The following is a 21,685-nucleotide window of genomic DNA, read 5'->3' as shown; positions in this document are numbered from 1 at the left end:
GAGCTGGTCCCCCGAGCCCCCCAGTGCAGATAGGGGTGGAGGAGGAGGGGGGCAGCGCTCTGCCTTTGCTCTTGAGGGGGGATAAGGTGCGCGCAGCAGGTTTAACCTTACCCTTACTGAGACCGTCCTCAGAGCTCACGCTGGAAAGTGGGAGCAACCCTCCTCCGGGCAGATGCATCATCGGCCATTGCATGTCAGGCCCAGAGGCTGGGTGCAGGCGTGGGGCTCGGGGCTGCTCTGTGCCATGTGCCCAAGGGGTGGGCATCACCCACCACCTACCCCTTCTCCTGGCAGCAAGAGTCAGCACCTCGAACCTCACTCCTCTCCCAGCTGCCTGCCAGCACAAGGTGGTTTGGCCCCTCTTTCCCCCACCCATCTTGTCCAAATGGTCCAGCAGCATCAAGAGCTCTTCGAAGAGACCTTCAGGCCATCAGCTTGTTTCCTTGGCCCACAAAAAGAGAAGAAATGCAGCCTGTGGAGCTCGAACAAGAATGTTATTTACCTCCAGCTCACTACCAGCACAGTGACCTCAAAGCTGACTACTCTGAAAATTTTCCAGTTCTACGTAGGCTGACCTCTGGGTTTAGCACCCTGCACAGTGTGCCAAGGAGGCTTTGCTGCAGGCGGTGGTGAGCTGCAATGCTACCGTTTTCAGCACATATGTACAATCCTCTCACAATTCTCAAGTCTTAGGCTTGGGAAGATTCAGGAGAAGAGATGGGGGTTGTTGAAAGTGGGTCATGCACTTGCTGCAGAGTTATGTGTCCAGGGTTAATTTCTGCGGCCCACCATGGGCTGCAGTTTGCACGTGCAGTTGCATGGCGATCCGCACGTGCTTCTGTGGATGGGATGGGCGAGAATTTAGATTGTCTTGAGAGAAAAATGCAATGAGCACCCGGTCATATATCTGCTTGGTTTTGACACCGTACACCATGGCAGGGAACGGGAGGTAGAAATTAGCCATCAAGATGTGCATGTGCGAGGCAACGTGGCAACCAAAGCTGTGGATTAACGAGGAGAGAACCACAGCGATGTAGAAGAGCCGGATGAGGCAGATGTGGGAGAGGCAAGTCCCGAGTACCTCCAGTCTACCTTCCTTCAACGCCAGGCTCAACACAGCCCTCAAGATCCTGAGGCAGGAGAGCCCGATGAACAACAGATCCAACCCCACAATGAAGAGAACACAAAAAGGAAAGAGGAGTGAATTTGTTTACAACCTGTCTATTCCTGGCTATTCCCAGGCAGCAGTTTCTCCTCTGTGGTGATTAGTGCCTCTGAAGTCCCAGCAGTGAGTGATGAGGATCATCAGGCTCCTTAAGGCCTATAAATATTTCCATGCATGCCCTTTTGGCAGTTGAGGAGTTGCTTGGTTGTGTGAGAGAGAAACAGCATTTGAAGGTGGTGTAGGTACAGCCAAATCATCCGGGTGAGCTGGGTAGATGTGGGTTTTTTCATTTAGTCTGGTGTTATGCCAGTATTTTTAAGCACAGAGCCAAGCTCTGAACCAAGTTCAAATTTTAGCCCAAATGAGGTGGAATAGAAAACAATCTGTCCAGAAAAGCTATGATGCAGATATGCCAGTACATCTAAGTGGACTTTGTCTCTTACTGAGTTAACGATACTTCTAGATATCGCACGATAAGTGAATAGGGTGGTAGAGAACTGCCAGTTGTACACCTGCAACCTCAGTTTGCTGCCTTGCAAAGGCTAATTACAACAGTGCTAATTATTTGGCAGCAAGCTCTTCCTTGCTTGAAGCTGCTTCAAACAAGCTGTAGACACATAGGTGTAACATCCGCTCAGCCGGTCATCTGTGAAGACCTGCAATTACCTGATCTTAGCTCGGGTCCTGCCCGTTTTGCTTGCGCGAGCCTGAAGAGGATGGCAAACACCACAAAGAAGGTAATAATTTGTTCTTCTCCCTTACGGGAAGGACAAAAGTCGGAAGCTCCAGTGAGGTATAGGCCTGATGCCAGGAAAATGCTCTGAAAGGGGTGATTTGGGGAAAGTATGGAGTTTCTACAGTGGGAGACCAGGTCATGCACGTATCTATCAGAGAACACTTTTAATCTTAGACTGGGGAAGGGGTATGGATGGGATCATTACGGTAGCTGTCTTAAAACCCAAACCTCAAGGGATCTTTGTTTCATCCAGGCTGTAGGCTGGCCAGGAGTGCTGGGTGGCTCTTAGCACACTCAGAGCAGTAGGTGTTTGCAAAAGGGGTTGGCTGGCTGTTTTTCACAGGTGCAGACTGCACGGCCGGTAGATTGACAATGTCCGAGAATGACAGGAAAGTTCAAGTGCATCAGCTCTGGTAAGTGTAATGATTATTGCTCACCAGCAAAGAGGCAGAGCTGGCAAAAAAAGTGAGGAAAGAGCTAAAATCTCACCTTCAGGTACCAGGATCTACTGCCTCTTTCCAAAGTCAGGGAAGCTTTGTCAGGATGCTCACAGTCAAAGGTTCCAACTCCTTTTGCACTGTGTTCAGTTCTGAGCAGCTCATCCTCCGAGGGTGTTTTAATCAGCTTCACTGTTTAAAAAGAAAGTACAACAAGTTGTCAACAAACCTAACGGGGTACAGCGAGCTGGTTGGTGGTAGAAGTGAGAGGTCCCTGCGAGGCTGGGTTGGAGCTGACGAGATGCAGGAAGAGCGATGCTCTGTGCAGGGCTGGGACGTGGCACTAGACGCCCGCTGCTGTGTGTGTGTGTGAGCAGGGTCTGGAGGCACCTTTGATTGCTGGCACGCTGGCCGTGCTGCTGCGGGGCATGTCGAGAGGAGGACGCCTGAAATGTAGAGGAGGTCGGGTGTAACGTGGCTGAAGCTGAAGCGCAGTGGGGACAGCGTTCCTGCATGACCCAAATGTGCTGGTCAGAGACAGTGAGCCAAAGAAGTCGTTTCCGTGGTATTTCGTGTGTTTCCGTGTACCCAAGCAATCAGACCCTGCTAAGGGAACAGAGCTGGCACTGCACTGTGAACATACCTGAGAAGGACTCAGTAAAATCTGAGTCTGATGCTTGTTGAAGAGCTTTATTATACAAGGTGAAGCACAGGTAGCGCTACCCAGAACAGCACACAGGATTTGTAGATCAGTTACCTCTGACAGAGAGGAGGGAAGGCATATCTGCTTTTTTTCCAAGCCCAGGATTACAGGATCTCAGATGTGTTTGCCCTTTCCAGATGAATCATTCTGGCACGAGAAACATTTCCCGCTGCACTGGCTTGTGCCAGCTGTGGCTCTGCCTCCCTGGATTTACAGCCGAGGTAGGGGACTACACTGCAAACAGAGTCCTCCTTGCAATAAGCTATTACAAATAGCATAGTCTTGGCAGCATTTTCACAATATTGGCTTTGCAGTATTTGGCCTACTTTGCAAATAGCAGTGACTAGAAACAGGCCAAAATGCCTGTTGGTTTGTGCCCTGTGGAGGACTCGAAGCAGTTTGCAGGAGAGATGATACTGTTTAGGGGTCAAGGACGTCAAACGTCTGGGAAGCCAAGGAGATGAAGTCTGGCCCTTCGGTGTGTTGGGGTAAACAGAGGGTGCAAGTGCCTGAGAAACTTGCACCTAATTCCCATGCTGCCAGCAGGCTGATTAAAGCCTTCTGTGCTTCTGCTTTCCCTGTAAAACAGGCACAATTCACTGCACTTCTTTCTTTTGCCACGGGCTTGAGGGTAAGGAGGTACACGCACCGCGGGAGGGTCAGTGCTGGGAGGGACCAGCACTGCAGCCTCAGGCCCGTTGTGCTCATGCCACTGGTTTTCCCTCCTAACACAGGAGATAGCGATGTTGTAGGCGGGATGCCCAACCAGAGAAGGACCCCAGCAAGGTGGTTGGGATTTGGGCTCCAGCAGGAGCAGTCCCACAGCTGACGGTGCTGTCCTGAAGCAGGGCACACAGCTGTGGGACGCACGGGGTCAGTGCGCTGCTTCCACGGGCATCAGCTCCCCCAGCAAAAGTGCTCTGAGCCACAAACGTCGATGTTGCAAATACACGTCTGCTGCAGTTTCCCAAGGTGGGAATCGGATGGGGCGCACCAGCCCAGAAGAAGATACGGTTTACACCTGCAGGGGTGGGTGTGTGATGAGATTCTTGCTGAGCTGCATCCCCAAAGTTTTCTGGATCTCCCCCCTTCTCCCATCTGACATTTTTGTACTGATTGCAACTAAATGTCCTCCACTTCTGGCTTGTAACTCCCAGACTACAGAGGGGAGGGCAGGAGACAACAGCCAGAGGGCAGTGTGGGATGGGAGGAGAGGTGAGGTAACTCCCAAATGGTGGAGCTAAGACCCTGTGAGTTTGTGTCTTGCCAAAGATGGGGCTGAGCGTACCTGCATAAGGGACAGGAGGATAGGAATCGTATCATAGTTGTGTCACAGGCTTCTGGAGTCAGAAGGGACCCATAAGGCTCATGGAGTGCAGGCCTGTGTGGCTGAGACGACAGGCAGGAGTATTCTGGTCAGGCTGGAGTCCACAGCAGTGCTTGCTACAGCTCATTTCTCTCCCTGTCTTTGCCAGCTGTCCCTGCCTCTTCCCTCGCAGCTCTGCACCAGTGCTTCATGTCCTACTCAAATCACTCCAGTCCCTCGTCCTTCATCCTGACAGGCATCCCCGGTCTGGAGGATGCTCAGTTCTGGATTGCCTTCCCATTCTGCACCATGTACTTCATGGCAGTGCTGGGCAACATCACCCTCCTCCTGGTGATTAGGATGGACCCAAAGCTCCACCTGCCCATGTTTTACTTCCTCTCCATGCTGTCTGCCATTGACCTCGTGCTCACCACTTCCACCATGCCCAAGCTCCTGAGCATCTTCTGGTTCCAATCTCACGAGATCAACTTTGAGGGCTGTGTGGCCCAGATGTTCTTCACTCACACCTTCTCCATGGTGGAGTCAGGGGTTCTGCTCACCATGGCCCTTGACCGATACTTGGCCATCTGCAAGCCCCTGCGCTACTCTGACATCCTGAGCGGCCCCACCGTTGCCAAGCTGGGTTTGGCTGCTGCGGTGCGTGGCATCACCCTCCTGACCCCTCTGACATGCATGGTGACCCGCCTGTCCTACTGCGGCCCCCGTGTCATCCACCACTCCTACTGCGAGCACATGTCGGTGGTGAAGCTGGCCTGTGGGGACACCCGGCCCAACAGCATCTACGGGATCACGATTCCCACCGCCGTGGTGGGCTCAGACTCCATCTTCATCGCTGCCTCCTACGTGCTGATCCTGAGGGAGGTCCGAGGCCTCTCCTCCAGAGACGCTCGTCTGAAGTCCTTCGGCACCTGCAGCTCCCACATCGGTGTCATCCTGCTCTTCTACACGCCCGGGCTCTTCTCCTTCTACACTCAGCGCTGGGGCCAGAGCGTCCCCATGCACATCCGCGTCCTGATGGCTGACCTCTATCTGCTGGTGCCTCCCACGCTCAACCCACTCATCTATGGGATGAGGACCACGCTGATCCGCAAGCGGGTGCTGAGCCTTCTCCGTCAGAAGGAGATGCAGCCCAGGTCCTGACCCCAGCCCATCGCCAACGCCAGGCAGCAAGGAGTAGGGTTCAGACCAGGGAACAACATCAGCATGTTTGGGGAGCAAAGAGAAAGCTCAAAATCTGTCTACTGGAAAAGCAAGGTGATGCCTCCACCATCTTGGCCAAACCCTGAATGCTGGCGGCACCACGGGAAACGGGACTGGTGAAACGTTGTTTTTAGAGAGTGAATTCTACGTTCCTGTTCTGAACGGAGAGATCAATCGTGTCTAACTGTGTCTGTGTCTTTGGTGCTCCTCAGCTCTGTATCTCCTCACGACTCTTGTCTTCATCTCAGCTCTTGATAAAGGACTGTTATCACTTTGGAAACGAAAGCCTGTTCATGCCTTCATCCTCCCCACGTACCTTATTCACCCAGTGAATGAGCTCTCTGTAGCTCTGCATTTATTCACTTACTGATTTTTAGCAGCTGCCTGACCTTGGTGCCCGGCTATGAGCAGGGAGTGTGTGTGTGTGTGTACACACTTAACACACAAACACTCATCCAGACGTCGGCCCAAACAGATTGTGTTTCCCTCCCAGTCTTGGCTTGAAACCGTACCGAAGTGCTGGCAGCAATCACAAAAAGCCAGCTCACTTGAAATCAGGGTCTACAAGTCAACTGAAACCCCACAGTGTCGCAGAAGGTTTTGCTCCTTTCTCACTAGCAACACCAAACCAGCACCAGCCATGAAACGTTGTTGTACAACATTTTTTTTCCCCAGTATTTTAATGAGACTCCCTAACTTTCTGTGGTGGTGTGTCTAGTCCCTAAGCCTATAGGCACCTGTCACGGGATTTTGAAAAGCTCCAGTTTTTCATAAGCCTTCGCTTGCTTCTGAAGATCCTATTCCTGTGGTTTTGGCACTTCGGCAATCTGGCTCCCCTCTTTGGAGACCATGTCATTCTGCACGTGCGGCGCTGCATGAGGGTGATGGACCACTCATCCCCCTCAGCTAACGCTCAGGTGCGGTGCTGAGTTAGGGAGAGCTCATCCTCCGAGGGTGTTTTAATCAGCTTCACTGTTTAAAAAGAAAGTACAATAAGTTTGCAGCAAATCTGGTGGGGTACAGCGAGCTGGTTGGTGGTAGAAGTGAGAGGTCCCTGCGAGGCTGGGTTGGAGCTGACGAGATGCAGGAAGAGCGATGCTCTGTGCAGGGCTGGGACGTGGCACTAGACGCCCGCTGCTGTGTGTGTGTGTGAGCGGGGTCTGGAGGCACCTTTGATTGCTGGCACGCTGGCCGTGCTGCTGCGGGGCATGTCGAGAGGAGGACGCCTGAAATGTAGAGGAGGTCGGGTGTAACGTGGCTGAAGCTGAAGCGCAGTGGGGACAGCGTTCCTGCACACGATGGGTCTGCTACTGGTCCAGCTGGAATCATCTGCGTCTGGCACAGGGCGTCCCCGGTCCTGCCCCCCGGCCACCCCTGCGCTCCCCTCCACTACCCAAACCTTACCACCTACACACAGTACGCTTCCCCACAAATATGCTGAGCTGCTCCTTGCAAATGCTGTTTTGCTTTGTGTTGTGTGCAAAATGAGTTAATTTGTACCTAATTCAGGAAATGAATCTCTGAATTAGATTTGCGCTCGAAATTCCTGCTTCCACCAAGTGGTACTTATTTGTTCTTTCAAAAAATACTTTTCTAATTCTAGGCAGTGAATAAACGGAAGAAAAAGAAGATACAGTTAAAAAGTTAATATTAGGCAAAGGTGTTTTATACTGTCTGTCTGTCTGTCTGTCTGTCTGTCTGTCTGTGTTTTATACTGTTTGTGACTTTCTGGGACGCCCTGGGATGCACTGCAAGGAAAGGAACAAGTCCCAGCTAAATGTTAACTCCTGAAGGGCTCTGACTGCATCCGTAAAGCCATCGGCCTGCCAAGCTTGTGTAGTCTTTTGCTACAGTACTAGCTCTTGCTGAGCAAAGTATATTTGTTCTGCAATTCGCAGTCAGAAATTATTGTCACTTGTGTGGTGATAGTGAGTGAGCTTCTGCCAAGGGCTCAGGCAGCACACTGCGTAGTCCAAGAGGAGGAGATCATTCCCCACTCCCAAGGCTAAGCCAAGAAAAGTCCAAAGCCGGGTGCAGTTCAGTGGGCAGTTCTGACACCAGAAATTTTGACTGAAATCAGGCTCTTCTCTATCTGTTTGGTCCTCACCCCATAGATGATGGGGTTGGCCACAGCAGGCACCAGGATGTAGATGTTCCCCATGGTGATATGGACCAGTGGAGCCAGGTCCTTCCCAAACCTGTGCACCACAGACAGCCCGATCAGGGGCACGTAGAAGGCCAGGACCACGCAGATGTGGGCGACGCAGGTGCTGAACACCTTGAGCCTCTCCTTCCACAACGCCAGCCGCAAGACAGCCTTGAGGATCAGGACGTAGGAGAGGCAGATGAGGACGGCGTCCAGCCCCATGACGAGCAGGATGGCGGTGAGGCCGTACACCACGCTGGGGGTGGCGTTGGCACAGGCCAGGTTCATCACGTCCTGGTGCAGGCAGAAGGAGTGTGACAGCAGCCGGGAGCTGCAGAAGGGGAGGGGCGGAGCAGCCCTTGGTTCTGTCTCTGCTCTGGAGCCAGGTGATGGTGTGGCAGTTGTACAACTTTAAGTGTGGTTTATTTTTTTTATACGGAAATGATATTCCCCGCGTGAGAGCTGCACTGTAGCACCACCAGAGCAGTGCTTTTATAGCGTGAAACAGCTGTACGTGCTATACAGGGTCACAGAGTCACTGAGGCTGGCCGGCACCTCTGGAGATCGTCCCGGCCAGCCCCTCTGCTCCGACAGGGTTGCCCAGAGCAGGTTGCTCAGGATCGCGTGCACCTCTGTTTTGTGTATCTCCAAGGATGGAGGCTCTACAGCCTCTCTGGGCAACCTGTGCCAGTGTTTGATTAACATCGCCATAAAAAACCCCACGGTATTTGTTATGTTTAAAAGGAATTTCCTGGTTTTTCCTATTATCTCTTGTCCTCTCACTGGGTATCACTAAGAATGTGGCTTTGTCTTCGTTACTCCCTCCCATCAGGTATCTATACACACTAAGAAGGCATGCTCACGCACAGAATCTCTTTGCCCAGGGAAATGCCCCTTCAACAGGGACAATGCCCCTTCAACAGGGACAATGCCTGCCTGAAGATGCTTGAGACTCAGAAAAGACAATAGTTTGTGGTGGTAACTATTCATACAGTACTGATACAACCTAGAGGACCACCAGCGGGCTGGCATTGCTCTGTGGGTTATTTATTATCTACGTTAGAAGCAGCTGGGATGAGTCGGTCGCCAGGACGACTGCACGTACTAGTCATGCCCTTTGCTGTCCCCTCTCTAACTGCTGTTTGGGGCACAGAGTTGGGTCCTCGCTGCTGTGGCCTGGAGGAGCAGCACCGATGTGGAGCCCAGACCCACCGCACCCGTGAGGAGCAGTGGGTGCATGCCTGGTTATGAGGACTCATAGAGTCAAAAGGCAGAAGGAAGTGTGGTGGGGTGAGCGGGGCACCCACGTGCCACACTGTTTGCTGTGCGTGGCTGCACCCTGCAAGCTCACAGGGGCGAAGTCATGACCGTGGTCAAGGCTGGGAAGGAACAGGCTCATGCTCTTCCCTGATTCCATTTCAGAGAGCAAAAGAGGGGTTATAGCAATGCTTGACAATAAAGCATAAGAGCTCTCAAAAAAGTTAATTTCTGGGTGTCTACCAAATAGAAATACAGACACAACACAACATTGCAGAAAACTGAGAAGGTTTCAGTTTTAATGTTTATTTAGACTACACATATTTAAACCCATTCAGCTCACTGCTGTGAGATAGTGATGATGAACCTTACTTAGGAACCAGCATGTGCAGTAAGAATATGCACATCAGTGGGTGAAACATATGATCCTCCATCTCTTTGTGCTTCAAACCGTGGAGCTGTGAGGGGAAAGGAGAGATCTGAGGGTTAAAGGCACTGATTATGGCTTAGGCAAACTGGAGTGGCAGAATTGGTTTAGATGCAAAAGGGCTGGAGACACTGGCATTCCTGTCTGTTGGAAGTGTAGAGCAGGGTCTGCTCAGAGCATTGAGACAACGGTGTTGGGGACAGTGATATGGGTTTTAGAAGAAGTTCCAGTCTGGTCATTTTTGAAACTGACTGTCCTTAATGAGATGTCACCTAGGTACTAATGGCGACTTGCTCCCTGTAACCCATCTGAGCAATTCCTACGCTCTTCTGCTTTTCCTGTGCCATTGCCCTGCAATGATGAAGGGGGGATTCATCTAGACTTCCATCAATAATCCTCTTTTTGGCCAAAGCTCAAACATCAGCCCTCTGAACCCTCCTTCATCCCTTTTACACAGTGAACCAGCTCCCAACTGCTGAGTGAGGATCCGCCCTAGAAACACCTCACTCCACACGTCTCAGCCCCAAGCACTTCTCTGCCTTTACACCGTGCCCTATGCTGTGCAAAACACCCTGCACATTCACCTTCCCCTGGTGTCCCAGCTGGGCTGGGTCTGTGGTCCAGGCTAAGGACAGACATCCAGAGAAGTTCTTTAAAGTGCACCTCACCAACGCACATCGCAGTGGGCCACAATAAGAGGCTGATGCTATGGTAGATAATTTTAAAAAATAAAAATCTACTTCCCAGTTTTTGCAGTTTTGCCTCTTTGCAGTCTTTTAAGCACCCAGTCCAGGCACTTTCCCTCCTGGGACAACAAGGACATGAACACCAGTCCCACCACGGTCACTCCTCAAGTGGTTAACGTTGACTCGTACTGCAGGAGGCTGTGGTTTGCCACAAAGCTACCGAGGGCCACCAGCAGCAGCATAGGCATCTCCATGAGCCACAGTGAGGGGGTGAAGAAGATTTGAGGGAAACAAGCAGTGCAGCTGGTTTCCCTGTACTTAAACCAGAATGCGCCCAGCACAGTCTGTCCTGAAGACAGACGGTAAGAACAATGGAAAACATGGCCAAGAAATAGCACGTGGGCTTCAGTCCTCTTGTTGCATAAAAGATGAGGAGGCATTGCCAAGGCTCACACTGAAACAGATAGAGCAGAGGTGAGACGTTTCCAAGCCTGGGAAAGCTGTCAGGGCAAAAATGCTGAGGTTCTTGAATGCTGACATGAGCTCCATGCAGATTTGCTTGAGCTCCTAAGCCTTGAAGTGAAGAATGGTATTTATTGAACATGCTATCATCAGCAGCAACAAGAATTTAGAGGCAAGGATGAAGCACAAAGAAACACCAGTATATCCTGCTTTGCATCCCTGGCTCAGGCTCCATCCTACATCACTGAAGCCAGTGGAAATATTTGTGCTGACTCTAGCAGGAAAGGAAAAGGGTGTATTTCAAATACACAGTACACCCCTTGAGCAACTTGCACTGTTACCACTTGCACTAGTATTCGCAGACTCAAACCCCATCGGGCTGGGCACTGAACAGCTGCCACAGCTGAAAACATCTGCACTCCTAACGTCTCCTGACAGGGTCTGCCACAGACACGTGGTGTTTGTGGGGGAAGGAGGTGGTGGGAAATGCTTTGCCCTGTTGAAAGCAAACGTTATCTTACACAGAACAGAAGTGCCAGGAAAGGATAAGGACTGTAAATTTAAGTTCCAGGGGACTTTAAAGGTAAGGGTCAAAAATTGCCTTTCCAAGTCCAAAGCGAGTGTGTTTCTGCTTAGTCTAAATTCTGTAGTTTATGTGTTCATAGTAGAGTTTGTCAATTCAGACATCTCCCAACCCCGTGCTCTCAGCTAGGGCACAAGGTATGTTGTGGCAAGCACAGGGAAATTTCAGGCTGATAAGTACGCTGACAAAATGCCATCTGGGAACAGTTTCTTTCCTCCCACAGTCCTGACAAAGACCCTGCCTGACAAGCAAAGCAGTCAGAGCCTTTCTCAGGGTATTTTGCGTCATCTGAGCTACAGAAAGTGTTGGAGGGACTGCTCTAACCCCCAGAAACGCTGGGAATTTCTGCTTGGCTTCATCTTCGCTCACTGAGAGCTGAGCCACGTCACATGTGAAAGGGAACACAGCCCCCGAGGAACAACCGTGCTCGTCTGACACCACAGCTCGTTAAGCTGCAGCAGCTTAGTGTCTGAGCTCAGGCTCCTGGTGCTTGGAGACAGTTTTGGGTAAGTCTGGGACAAATCCTGACAATCACAAAAAGTGCAGGGCTGCAGATGGCCGAGGGAGCCTCAGGTAAAATCAGATTGTGGGAGTGGAGAGAGGACACGTGTTGACCATGGAGGAGATCCTGGAGACCAAAACCCAACGGCTTCCCGAGGCACAGAGGTACCTGAGCTTCTCATTGCAGAATGGTGCCCTGGCCAGGCTCAACGCTGCCGGCACGGGATGTGCCACAGGCTGCCCTGTTTGAGAGGACACCCTCGTCTGTCCCCCGGGGCACAGCACCACGCTGCGAGAACTCAGCTGCTCCAGGCGATTTTGTCTGTGCACACAGCTCTGCACTGTGCAATAAATCTTGGTCTTCTCCCTACCACCCCAAAATATTCATCTCCTGGATGGGTTCCTTGAGTCTGAGGAGAGAAAAGGATCTGAGCTTCCTGCCTTTAAGGGTCCGATCTGTGGCACAGGGTACAGTTGGAGGTCAGTCACTAGTGAGTTATTACTGGGGGCAGCACAGTTTAACCACTTCACTAACCACCCAGCTGATGCGGCAGCAAGTCTGCAAATGACACGAAACCAGTGCAGGGTAGCTGATCGTGCCCCTTAATCGTCCTCCAGCACCCTGCTCTTTTCGTTTCAGGAGGGGGCTGGTCTGCTTTAGGCAGCCCTCAGCAATCGCTCTTCCAAGACTCTCCCAATCTCCTTTCAAACTCCTGTAAATCATTCAGATCCACAGCAAGGAGTTCCACTGATCCGTAGCCCGGACAGGGACATGATCAGACCATGCCATGCTCTTCTCCTCACCCTCGTTGCCACGAGCCCAAGAGTGTCCCAGTTTCTACAAGGACGTTGACTGAAGGGTTAGGAGGTGCACATAGCCCCAGTCTGTACCCCATCAATGGTGGGGAACAGGCAGCTGGAGGCTCCCCACAGCCATGGACAAAGGGATCTCCACATCACCCTCCATCTCTCTACCCCGCCACCCACCCTCTCTTTGCCCCGCCACCCACCATCTCTCTGTGAAACTCATCACAGAATCAAATAAATTCTCAAAATGAAGTTTCTGATTATGAATCTGTTGGCTGGTTCTTTTGGTTTATGCTCTTTTTTTGGGAACATTTCAGGAATTTTTCTTACTGTCCTTCTTTCCTTGTATGTAACCTATCTATCGATCTAAATGCGATACACACACATATACAAATATACATATATAAGGTGTGCCTATATATAAATGGGGGACCTGTGTGGAGGCACCTGGGGGGGTGGAAGGCGCTGAGGCTGGTTGTCTTCTCTTTCCAGAATGCAAAAGTTTCACAGAGCAGGGCAAAACTGGTGAATTTTCTGAATACGCCTTTTTTTACCTTTTTTTTCTTTTTTTCCAACCGGTGCCTCAAAGCTGCCTCCGCTCACGTTTTTGCACTCTGCCATTTTTTTTCAGAGGGATCAGGAAAACCTACTCGTACGCAGTCCCGTGGTGCTCACACCCCCTGAAGAGCGAAGAAATCAGCTGCGACTCCCCCGGTGAGGCCCCTGGGGTTTGCTCTGGCTGGGTTAAATACGGCTTCCCAGCCCTCTGCCCAGCGCCTGCCTGCAGCAGCGAGCACAGCCAGGGCTGGTCCTGGTCCCCAGCCCGCATCCTCTGCCGTGCCCTGGGGTAAGTACGGGGTGGGCTGCCCGCAGAGGTGTTCTTCCCCCCCCCAAGAACAATTTGTTTGAGGGCTTGCGTCAAAACGAGAATTTACAAAAGCCTCTGGCAGAAACAACAAACCAGCATGTCAGAAAAGTGCTAGGATGGCAAATTGCTTTGCTAGATATTAATTTTGATCTGATATATACGTACAGGCTTAATATGAAAAGCCACCCTAAAAACTGATGTTTGTCAATAATTAAAAGTTTTCCTCGTTCTCTCAAGCGCTACACGAACAGGGCGTCTAAGTTTGTTTCTATGATGACTTTGCTCCCCACAGGAGCTCCTCGGCTTTAGGATCTCTACCCCCTCAGCCACCTCTTTCACTGGCCCACTTCTCCCTCTCCCACACCGCTGGGTTCCATTCCAGGGCGCTTTTTCCCCGCATCCCAGGGGTCAGCTCTGACTTTGTCCCTGCGTGACTCTTTCCCCTCATCAGGGAAGCGGCTGTTCGACGGCTTCTGAGGAACTGCACAGGGGCTGCTGGAGGAGAGCGGCACCGTGGCGAGCTGAGCTATTTGCAGGCACGACTGAAATCTTTCTTTCTTTTTTTTTTTCCCTGAGGTCTCAGAGCGTGGGCATGTGCATGCAGGCTCGCCCTGGGACTAATCTTAATCAGTTTGTGCTCCTCGGTTATGCAAAACGTATTCATTTCCAGCTGAACAGAGACAGGCACACTTCCCCTGATCGGCCGCAGCAAGAGCTGAGGATGTGCTGCTGGCTGTGACCGCTGGCGTTGCCAAGGTGCCCTGAATTTAACTGCGTTTGCAGAGAAGACTGTCTGGAATATTTCTCTGGAAATCTCCCCTGCCTGCCCCAGCCTCCCGCCGCTGAGCATGGCAGCTGATGGCTCATGCTCAAGGGCAGCTTCCAGAGTGCTTAAATGGAGACCTGGTGTTTGCTGTTGGGTTTTCTAATGGCCTCAGGCAGACAAAACACCACTTTAGGCTCTTGGGCCTCTGAATTTCTTCCCTTCCATTTAACCTTTTTGGCAGCTGTAAAGCAGAAATCCATTTTCCTTCTGTCAGGGTTGGTTTGGTTAATTGACTTGCAGGTTTAGCTGATAAAGCTCCCTAAAACGTAATACATTTTGTCATACTTAAACAAAAAGGGAAGAAATCAATACAGGCTGACATAATGGGGCTACTTCTCATCTCAGAAAGAGATGTTATCTCTCGTGGTCTGACCACATTGAGTTCAGCACGAACACTGGCCTTTCTCTGCCTTTGTCTCTCTCCTCTTCCACCCCCCCTCCCCTTTCCAGTCCGGGTGCTTCAGCCTTGCAGGGACCAGCATGGCCAAGGCTGCTCCTCCTACTGCTGCAGGGAGCACTCTCCATCCCACCCCTCCTCCTTCCCCAGGCAGGAGCACCCTGGCCCCAGGCTGTTGTCTTGCCTGTGCTGCTCAGATGTTTTCTGGCACCTCCCAGAGGGCAGAGCACCAAATCTCCTGAAACTCGGGGTATTTAAAAGTTGTGACTACAACTAGGAGCGACACGTTAAATGCCGCACTACTCTTTCCTTGCTATCCGCTGCTGTGCACAGCCCAGATGGTGATCCCTGGGACCGGTCCAGTGTGGCCTTTCCTTGGTCGATGCGGTTGTTACACGTGAGGGCAGCTGCACAGGGGCTGTTTGGCTCTTGGGAGCCTGTCCTCCCGACACCGTTGCAGCTGGGGTGCATGGGGTGTCTCATGGCAGGGCTTTTATTTCAAGACACTGTTATTTCCAGACGCTTGGACCACCAGTGCGTGAGATGTCGTCTTCCAATAGGACTGAGTCCAGTCCCCTGACCTTCATCCTCACCGGCATCCCCAGTCTGCCGATGAGCAGCTACTGGATGGCATTGCCTCTCTGCTGCCTCTACCTCCTCATGCTCCTGGCGAACTGCACCTTGCTCTGGATGATAAAGACAGACCACAGCCTCCATACACCTATGTACTATCTCCTCTCCATGCTGTCCATGGCAGACCTGGGCCTGTCTCTCTCCACTCTGCCCACCATGCTGGCCATTTTCTGGTTCCAGTCCCCCTCCCTGTGTTTTGAGGCGTGCATTGCCCAGATGTACTTCATCCACTGCTTCTCTGCCATCGAGTCTGGAGTCCTGGTGGCCATGGCTTTTGACCGCTTCGTTGCTATTTGCTACCCTTTGCACTATGCCTCTGTCCTGACGAGCTCCCTGATAATGAAGGCAGGGGGGGTGATCTTCATGCGGGCCATCTGTGTGGTGCTACCTGTTGCTGTCCTTATTAAGAAGATGCCTTTTTGCAGGTCCCGTGTCCTGTCTCACTCCTTCTGCCTGCACCAGGACATGCTGAGGCTGGTTTGTGGGGATGTCAGAGTCAACAGCTTGTACGGGCTGACCGCAGTGATACTCACCAAAGGACTGGACTCCCTGGCCATCCTCCTGTCTTACGTGATGATAATCAGGGCCATCCTGAGCATCGTCTCCCAGGAAGCACAAGCCAAAGCCTTCAGCACATGCATCTCCCACCTGTGTGCCGTCCTGATCTTCTACATCCCCCTCATCGGCTTGTCCGTCATGCACAGGTTTGGGAAGCACCTGCCCCCCCTCACTCACACACTCCTGGCTGATGCCTATCTCCTGGTGCCTCCTGTCCTGAACCCACTCGTGTACAGCTGGAAAACCAAGCAGATCCGCAAGCGGATCCTCATCCTGCTCTGCTGGAGGGGGACCCAGCAGTGGGTCTAGCCCCAGAGGGTCAATGCTGCAAAGCCAGTCTCCTCCCTCCTTTCCTCTCCAGACTGGTTGCTCATGAGCAATATCATCTCCTGGAGAAAATCACTTCTGCTCCTTCACTTCCCCGGAGAAACCTGTTACCTCTTCTGCAATACGGCTCTTTTCCTCTCTGTGGAGGGACGGATTATGGCAATTCTGATTATTCCACCTCCCGTTTTGGGGTGCCCCATTTGTCAGAAAGACTGCAGGAGGGCAGAGCTGGTGTGGCCATGTGATTAAGCTGTCCTCCCTGAAGGTGGGGAGAGAGAGGACCGCTGAGAGCAGGCTTTCATCAAGGAATTCACTGCTAACAGCCGTTTTGGTCTCTGAAAACCTATAAACAGTGTTGCCAGACACGTGCTTTTAATGACAATATCCCTATATCGGTCCATTATATGAAACTGTCCGTCCCAAGAGTTACGTGATTATATGAGACTCCTCAGCTTTTGTTATACAAATAATGTGATTCACATCTTTACAGTTATGGAGACAGGAACTAATGGCCTACGGACTGTAGTGCAAGGGCACAAACCCAGAAAACTGAGTCCAGTCTCGTTGCAGGGTGTGCAAGGGGAGTGTGTGGTTCGTACTGTCTTGTGATATCACCTGTTCTGCCTGCTCTTACGGGGACATCACAAAAATCTCTCCCCACCTCCCAGATCGCCATTCAAATGAGGGTAGGTCGGTCTGGCACGGAGGTACAGTGCGATCCAACCGCATCCTGCGGCACGGGGTGCGGTTTGTATATTGCCGCGTTTCCTTAGGGACGCACGTGGTGTACAAGGGACATGCTTGTGGTGTACAAGGGACATGCTTCGTTCCTGGGCTGGGGCTGCCTGAGCTGCCCCTTTCAGAGCATCAGGCTGTCATTAGAGGAGCCTCCACCCTGTCCCAAGGCAATCTACCTCCTGATTAACCACCCTTACCATTGTGTAAAATAATCATCTCCAACTCCCTGCGACTTTGTGACGCCTGCAGGGTGGTACCAAACCATTTGCCCCTTTCTGCCCCCAAATCAGTGCCTGCAGTCTTCCTCATGGGCTGGACTCCTCCTCCGGGCTATCTCCGCCCAGTCTTCACCTTGTCCCGGTAGCTGAGTGGTCAAGAAGTAGGGAGCAGGGTGAAAAGGAGGAGGAAGAGAAGCCGTGACCTTGCAGGTGAAGGGCCAGCAGCCCCCATCTCATGGGAGAGAGCGTACAGCAGCGACGCTGCGAGCAGCGCTCGTGCTGGGAGGGATGAAGGCGAGGGCAGATTTCGGTGCAGGCGCTGGGCAGAGTCACTGTCCAGCCACGCAAAGAACCGCTACAAGGTCAGGGCCAGGACTGGAGCTTGGGGTGCCCTGGCCATCTGTCGGCAGGTCCCAGCAAGCTGCACACTGCGAGGATGTGCTGGAGAGCTTTGGGAGTGAGAAAAAAAATGCTGGTTTTCTTTAAGTTTTTTACTTGTTTCCTGTCCACCGACTGCAGCTCCAACGGCTGCTTTGGTAAATGCACTGAGAGCTTCACCCAGCTGTCCTGGGTGCTGCTATGGACAATCCTGACAGCAAGGATCAGTGCTGTGAAAGGAGTTAGGTGCTTTTTTTTTTTTTTTGGTAAGTATGAGAGACTTACGGGAAAATTGTACCTGGGTTTTTCTTTTTCATCAGGGGATGGAAATGTTCCATCTCTTCCATGGTCTCTCCAGTACTGTCACTGGGAAGTGCCAAGCAATAAAACCAGCAAGAACACACAGGTGCTGCTGTGCGCGCTGCAAAGCATCAGGTCAGATGTGAGGAAGGGACCCGTGTCCGCAGAAGCAAAGACACACTTGGTGTGAAAATTAAGGTGGATGCAAGGAAAATGTGGGTGTTTAACATGCACACTCTGGGCTTCACGGCTGGGAAGATGCCAGAGGTTTCTCCTGTATTTCTCCAAGAGTCTGTAAAGCGAATGTCTAAAGGCAGGGAATTTGTGTACGTCCCTTTGCGCTTGCTGAAATTGTCAAGCTGCTCCGACCTGCTGACAAGAGGTCAGAAACTGGGGACCTGAGCACGGACGCCTCAGCGCTGTGCAGCGTCGGCAGGCGTGTTGTTGTGTGAGCACATGGAGGAGCAGTTTGTCTCCTGCTTGAATGTTTTGCTAAATCCAGTGAGTCAGACTGGATGAGCTGTGGGGAAGAGCGAACGTTGCTGCAATCAGCTTGCGGGCGTTAGAAAGCAGCTCCATGAGGTGCAGAGCAGTTCCCTTGGAGCTTAACACGGCTGGTGCCTGTCGGCTCCTGACAAATCTGGCGGCTGTTTTGAACCAGTTGCCTTGCACTGGTTCCACAGCTGGGTTAAACTTCGAGCACTTCACTCCTTTCAGCCGAGCGGTGCTGATCGACACCGCTGCTCTGACCCACCCAGCCCCAAGCAGCCCGTGCAGCTCCTTGCAGGGACAGATGTGATACGGTAATCTGTCTGTCTGGTGCTAATGGGGCTTCCCGGCCCTCCTGGAGGCGGCCTTTCGCTCGAAAATAGCGCACAGCTAAGGCATGGCAGCCCTGAAAGGTCTGTGGGATGCTGAATAATGAAATATGTAGCTACGTTGGTTTGTGTTTATCCTAAAAACATCTCACCCGCTTCACAGAGTAATGTGGCCGGGTACCTTGCTGCCTGCTGATTTCGGGCTGCGGTATGAAATGTGCTGCCTTGAGGCTCGCACGCATTCACCCTACCTGCAGCTTCCCCTAAACCCGGCTGTTCTCCAGCTGTCTCTGAGTCACAGCCATTCGCCGGCTTCATTTAATAATTGACAGGACCACGCGTCTTCCCAACGTTTGCTGTTTGCTTTTCTATGTTTGACTTTCCATCGGCGGCGCCAAAAGCAATAATGTACATACCAATTTTTCTACAAGTGCTTTCCACCTGTCAATCCCTTCCTCTTATCTGCATTTGCTCAGCCCTGTGCCTGTATACTACATTTGCCATCACAGAATTCCTTTTTGCCAGCAAACAATGTAAGCTGTCAACTTCGACTTCACACCAGCACCTTCACAGCCTGGTAAGTACAGGCAGCTCTGATGATGCCACACAGGGATGTGAGAATTAATGATGTCCAGATGCTGCCTCGCTTCTTGTTCTGGTCAACATTTGTGTTTTGTACCAGTCCCACGTTCTAGTCATGTGTGCAGCTTTCCTGCCGAAACAGCTAACCACGCACAGCCCTTGCAACGGATTCAGCTGGCCTTGTCTTAACAGATTTCACAGGGTTTTTCTTCCAAGAAAGGGGGAAGGCTCTCTGCAGCAGCACCGCTTTCTTATTTCTAAAACTTCGTCTGCTCCGCAAGAGATAAAACCCAGCCCCTAACTATGAAGTCAGAGGAGTCTATAGACAAGCTCTGAAACTGGGCTGGATCTGGGACGCTCATGCATACCACTGAGATATCGATTCCTTTTTTTTTATTTTTATAGCAACTGTCCAGCTCCTCTGCTTATGCATCTTGGGTTTTCACCATTATGAGGTCCCGTTAAGTTCCAGGGAACTTTATAGTAAATCAAAATGAATGGGGTGGTCCGGAGAAGGTTTACACATTTGTTGTGAAAGTTTGTTTTATCTTTGGAATTGAAACGGACTAATGTTCTGACCTAGTTTAAGAACACAAAATCCTCTGTTTATGACTCCATATCCGTGTGTTTGTGCATAGCTAGACAAAGCAGATTTTAGCTCCATGAAAACAGATTTCATACGTTAATCACAACCTTGAGAATAAAGTAGATCACGGTTGAGGCCAAAATGAACAGGACATCTTAAGTACGCAAAGCGGGACACGATAAAAGGGCGTACGAATTTTCAAAGTGCTGATGAAAAACTCCAAAAATCCAGTTTCTGGGTTTTCCTAGATTCAGCTCTGCATTCAGTGTTCCAAATTTGGGACTACGTGTCAGCCTGGGGTTCAAGCTCCCATGACAGTCAGAGGTGGTGCGTCAATGCAGTCCAGGTGGCTGTGGAGCTGCTCTGAGGGGAGCTGAGATGCTCTGTATGTTCACACAAGGAAATTTCAAACTAAATCCTACCCCCAAACCACATCCCAGGTAACAAACACTTAATCTTATACCTGACCCGGTGGGTGTGACCCACTGGAGGTGTTTATAGCTCTGTAGGTCATGCATGAATAAACCCTCAGCTCTTGCCCCACAGGTGTCCTTCAAGAAGCTCAAGGTGGGTTATGCTGGGTGGGTTTCAGGATTTGCAGAATAATCCTAGTGCCCAGATGTGAGGCAACTGTGAAGCTGCTGGGGCTGACCTCACTGGATCACGTGGGTACCTGGCCAGCCCATGTCTGGGAGCTGCTGCCCACTGTCACCAGGGGATGGCTTTCCCATCTCCTCCTCCTCCTCTTGGCACCTTGGTTAAGCGTGGTGAGTCTTGGCCCTGCCCTTGTGTCTCTTTTTGCGGAGAGAGGAAGTTTATCCAGCCTCATTTAGAAACCTGTGAACCCACTTCAGTGTTCAGAGGGATGGATGGGCCAGGTGACTTCTTCAAGTCCCTTTTGACAAAATTGTCTGTAATTTCTAGGATTAGCATAAAATTGTAGCATCATGGCTTCGATGGTCCTTGGGGCACTGGGTTAGGTATTTGTCTCTGCTTCTATTGCAGGGTGCTGCATTACTGACCCTGGGCTACGGCGCCCAGAAGCTATTACCCAGCAACAGCAGCATCTTTAATGGTCAGACAGACGTCCTGTTGGGCAGCAGTGACATTTCTGTCCAGCCTCTGTGCTCTAATCTCTCTATAATTGCTAGAAACCAGATCCTCTGTATTGCAAAGGTGAAGAGAATCTTCCACGCACCCAGATGTATTTTGCATTTTGTGCAAGTCCTCACAGATTCAGTCCCACCTCTTATGATACCAACGGCGATGCTAAGCCTGACTACGTCCATGGAAATTGCCTGCAGTGCCTGCACTCCCCAAGCCTTCTTCCCCAATGGGGCTAGGCTGGCTGCGTGCCCCTCCTGCAGTACTCTTCGGTGAATTTGTCGGACTAATGACCGCAGAGAAATACCTCATTCCTCCTAACCTTGATAATGGAGAAAGGAGGACTGGTGACTCTAGATTGTCCCCGCAGGCTCTGACTTTGTTAAATACACTTAAACACCTGAGGGCACAGGAGGTGGCGTCTCTAGGCATAAAGCCCAGCAACCTGTGGGACCTGAGTGCGGTACCTTGTGGCTGGCCCTACAGTCCTTGTGGCGTCTCATCTTCCGACCCCTGGATGATGCTGGATATCACCGGACAAGATCCTCAGAGCCCTGAAACCAGCACCTCGTCCACCAGATTTCCCTGATTCCCCTCTTCCCCATCTCCTGCAGGGACTCGTGCTCGTGCAGAGGCTGGGGAAAAACCTCCCGGTGCCCAGGGCTGCCAGCAGGAACACCAGGCAGCTCTGCAGGAGATCTGCAAAGCAGTCTGTCCGAAAAGCAGAATTTTGGTTACAAAATCTCTTCCCAAGGGGTTGTTATTCTCAAAGGAACTGGAAGATTTCTGAGCACAAATCCTAACGGAAAGTTTCCCTGCAATCCTTTGAGTTGCGTCTCTGGTTACACTGGTGTTTCTCCTTTGGCTCTTTGCTCTGCTCCCACCCCACCTCTCAGAGAAACCATTTCAGATATA

The 21,685-nt window shown here is 51.5% G+C and overlaps 3 protein-coding genes across 3 annotated transcripts; 2 read left to right on the top strand and 1 right to left on the bottom strand.

The window, feature by feature from the left end:
* The first annotated feature begins 4,557 nt into the window (after positions 1-4,557).
* On the top strand, positions 4,558-5,508 carry LOC104340692 (olfactory receptor 52K2). Its single transcript, XM_009960329.2, has one exon. It carries the CDS (start codon positions 4,558-4,560, stop codon positions 5,506-5,508), a length of 951 nt encoding a protein of 316 aa, XP_009958631.2.
* Positions 5,509-7,606: 2,098 nt separating this feature from the next.
* LOC104354774 (olfactory receptor 51E2-like) lies at positions 7,607-10,338 on the bottom strand. The gene is made up of 2 exons (XM_086481459.1): positions 10,262-10,338; positions 7,607-8,090 (listed from the first exon to the last, which is right to left on the bottom strand). The coding sequence occupies exons 1-2, from the start codon at positions 10,336-10,338 to the stop codon at positions 7,607-7,609; spliced, it is 561 nt and encodes a 186-aa protein (XP_086337585.1).
* A 4,733-nt stretch (positions 10,339-15,071) lies between these two features.
* LOC104354773 (olfactory receptor 51H1) lies at positions 15,072-16,028 on the top strand. The gene has a single exon (XM_009961783.2). The coding sequence runs from the start codon at positions 15,072-15,074 to the stop codon at positions 16,026-16,028; it is 957 nt and encodes a 318-aa protein (XP_009960085.2).
* The last annotated feature ends 5,657 nt before the right edge of the window (positions 16,029-21,685 follow it).

The sequence above is a fragment of the Leptosomus discolor genome, chromosome 1 (assembly GCF_034619465.1).
Source record: "Leptosomus discolor isolate bLepDis1 chromosome 1, bLepDis1.hap2, whole genome shotgun sequence".
Taxonomy (NCBI): Eukaryota; Metazoa; Chordata; class Aves; order Leptosomiformes; family Leptosomidae; genus Leptosomus; species Leptosomus discolor.
Note: the sequence above shows the minus strand (reverse complement) of the source record. Positions and strands in the feature narration are given on the sequence as shown.